Raw genomic sequence first — 2,500 nt, forward strand, 5'->3', positions numbered from 1 at the left:
TGACACTTACGATTCAGAGGAACCTCGATGGCCGTCACTTCCTGCCACAGCAGCAGGAGCAGTGACATCACAGCCAGGGCTGCAGGCCCGCCCTGCGCCAACATCTCTCTCCTCTGATAGGCTGGCCTCTCCCGTCCCGACTCCTGATTGGCTCGATCGCACTGCTGTGGGCCACGTCTCTGCCCTGGGAAAAGGAAACAGAGATGGGAAATGTTGTTACTGCAAGGTGATGTACAGTACACAGCCAGAATGCGTGTGTGTGTCTGTGTGTGTCTGCGTGAGTGTGCGTGCGTGTGTGTGTGTGTGTGTACTGTAGGGTTCTGGCCTACATTTGCAGCTGAGCCCTGTGTTCCCCAGAGACTAGTCGTGAGCTTAGAATTATAAGGTTCTCCGTTTAGGGTAGTTCAGAGATATTGAGCGTCAAAGTTTTTACATTCCATTATGTTTTGTGAGATGGAACCTTTGTATTTGATTAATTACTAACTCAAAAAGGTCAACATTTTAAAAATAACACCACACAGGCATTAATAAACACCTAATGGATCAGATTATGTAAAAAACTAACATTTGACAAAAATGGAGATAGAACCTTATAATTCTAACGTCACGTAGTCCCTGAGAGCAGAGATAAACACGTCACCGCAGCCAGTCCCCCAGACCTACAACATCATCCCCTCCACACCCCCAACCCCCCCCCCCCCCCCCATCTCTGAGCAAACCCCAATGCCCCAGACCCCCACACTGCCAGAGCCACCCACTAGCCCCCTTCAGCAGCACGGCAGGCTAACACCAAGGCTAACACCAAGCGTTAGCCTAATCCAATCACACCACAACTGAAGACCCTGGCCATTCAGCAAACAGTTCATCCAATCACCCATCACAACACAGTACAATAACATCCATGAAGAGTATACCATGATACCATGAGAAAAAATGTGACACGTTGTAGTCTTTTGGTCCGCATGTCAGCAACCAATCAAAATGTTCCGACTTTCCTTTTGAAACCACGGAACTACGTTTCAACGTTGTTGAGAATCACAACACAAACTCACTAGTCAAGCCAAAATACTGCAACGCAATGGATTGGGTGAGTAATCCCCACTGCTACCAAGTTAACTAGAACACTACTTTACATTGTTAGCAGGCTCACAAAACAAGCTGTGTTAGTTGACTAGCGATGTGTCATTGATTTTCAACAACGGGGAAATGTATTCACATTTTTCAAAAGAAAACTCTGATCATTACATCGGATCCCGATATGAGGACCGAAGCATTAGACACACATAGTCACAAATAGCAGAAATGGTCTTGAGGTAAGTCCTCCATGTGACCAAGCTCATTGGACATGCGGAAATAAAAGGTTGGTTTTTGGAAGGTTAGTCTACAACAGCTTGAAGCCCCGAGGGCGATGTCAGATTCTCACCAAACCTGCACGCACAACTACACACACACACACACACACACACACACACACACAAACACACATACCACACACACACACACACACACACACACCATCTGGTAGAACGTCAACCCAACACCGTTCTACAAAATACCTAATGACCCCCTGGGGAGTGGGACACAGATATCCTGGCATTCCTCTGGCTTCATCTGGCCCGTACACACACACACACACACACACACACACACACACACCCCTCCACTCTCCAGCTGTTGTGCAACATGAACACGGTAACAACCTTCTCCTTTCATCACAAACAACGGAAGAGAAGGAGGGGAGGGATGGAGGGATGGAGGGATGGATGAACCCAACCCAACAAAAGGAAAGGGAGAAGAAGAAGGAAAGAGAAGTCGGCAGGGGGGGGGGGGGTACTGTACTGTAACCGTAGCAACCCCAGGAGACGCACGCATCTGTCTTTCCCGCCAATATCACAGCCGAGACGCCAGCAGGCGACTAGCATCAGAACACCACAGTGCTTCTGGTATAAATACATATATTAATAACGATGCCTGGTATAGACATGCATACTGCTGCATACTGGAGCACACCAGAGGATATTATATTATATATACTGTACGCTCCAGAAAACAAACAAGGTGGAACACACTGCTCTGGGACCAGCGTGTTGAGACCAGGGCTCCCTGGTTCAGAAACAACAAGCAGCCATCGACGTGGTGGTTGTCATGACGCCAGTGTCTCGATATATCCAGGTGCCCTCCTCCAGACCTTCAGAGGAGGTGATGACAAGGCAGGGTTGATCTGGAGGTGTGGCTACGGAAGCACGGACGCACACACACACACACACACACACACACACACACGTCACACACACACACACACACACACACACACAGACAAAAACCACTCACACAAGCAAGGTCATAGAGAGACAGTACAGACTTGTTCACAAGTACACAAACACACAAACACACTCTCTCCCTCACTCTCTCCCCCTTCCCTCCCCCCCTCTCTCTCCCCCCTCTCTCCCCCTCTATCTCTCCCTCCCTCCCCCCCTCTCTCTCCCCCTCTCTCTCCCCC

The 2,500-nt window shown here is 49.1% G+C and overlaps 1 protein-coding gene and 1 long non-coding RNA gene across 2 annotated transcripts in view; both read right to left on the reverse strand.

The window, feature by feature from the left end:
* Positions 1-104, reverse strand: part of nfasca (neurofascin homolog (chicken) a) — a gene marked incomplete at its 5' end in the record, with an annotated part of 48,880 nt that extends 48,776 nt beyond the window's left edge. The window contains 1 exon segment of the mRNA XM_080547887.1: positions 11-104. Coding sequence (XP_080404013.1) covers positions 11-104 — 94 coding nt within the window.
* A 39-nt stretch (positions 105-143) lies between these two features.
* LOC308173403 overlaps positions 144-2,500 on the reverse strand; it is a 22,839-nt gene continuing 20,482 nt past the window's right edge. Inside the window, exon 3 of the long non-coding RNA XR_013937891.1 lies at positions 144-184. This is a non-coding gene — a long non-coding RNA (uncharacterized lncRNA). The remainder of the gene's footprint in view (positions 185-2,500) is intronic.

Source organism: Nansenia antarctica (genome assembly GCF_963989245.1).
Source record: "Nansenia antarctica genome assembly, chromosome: 18".
NCBI lineage: Eukaryota > Metazoa > Chordata > Actinopteri > Argentiniformes > Microstomatidae > Nansenia > Nansenia antarctica.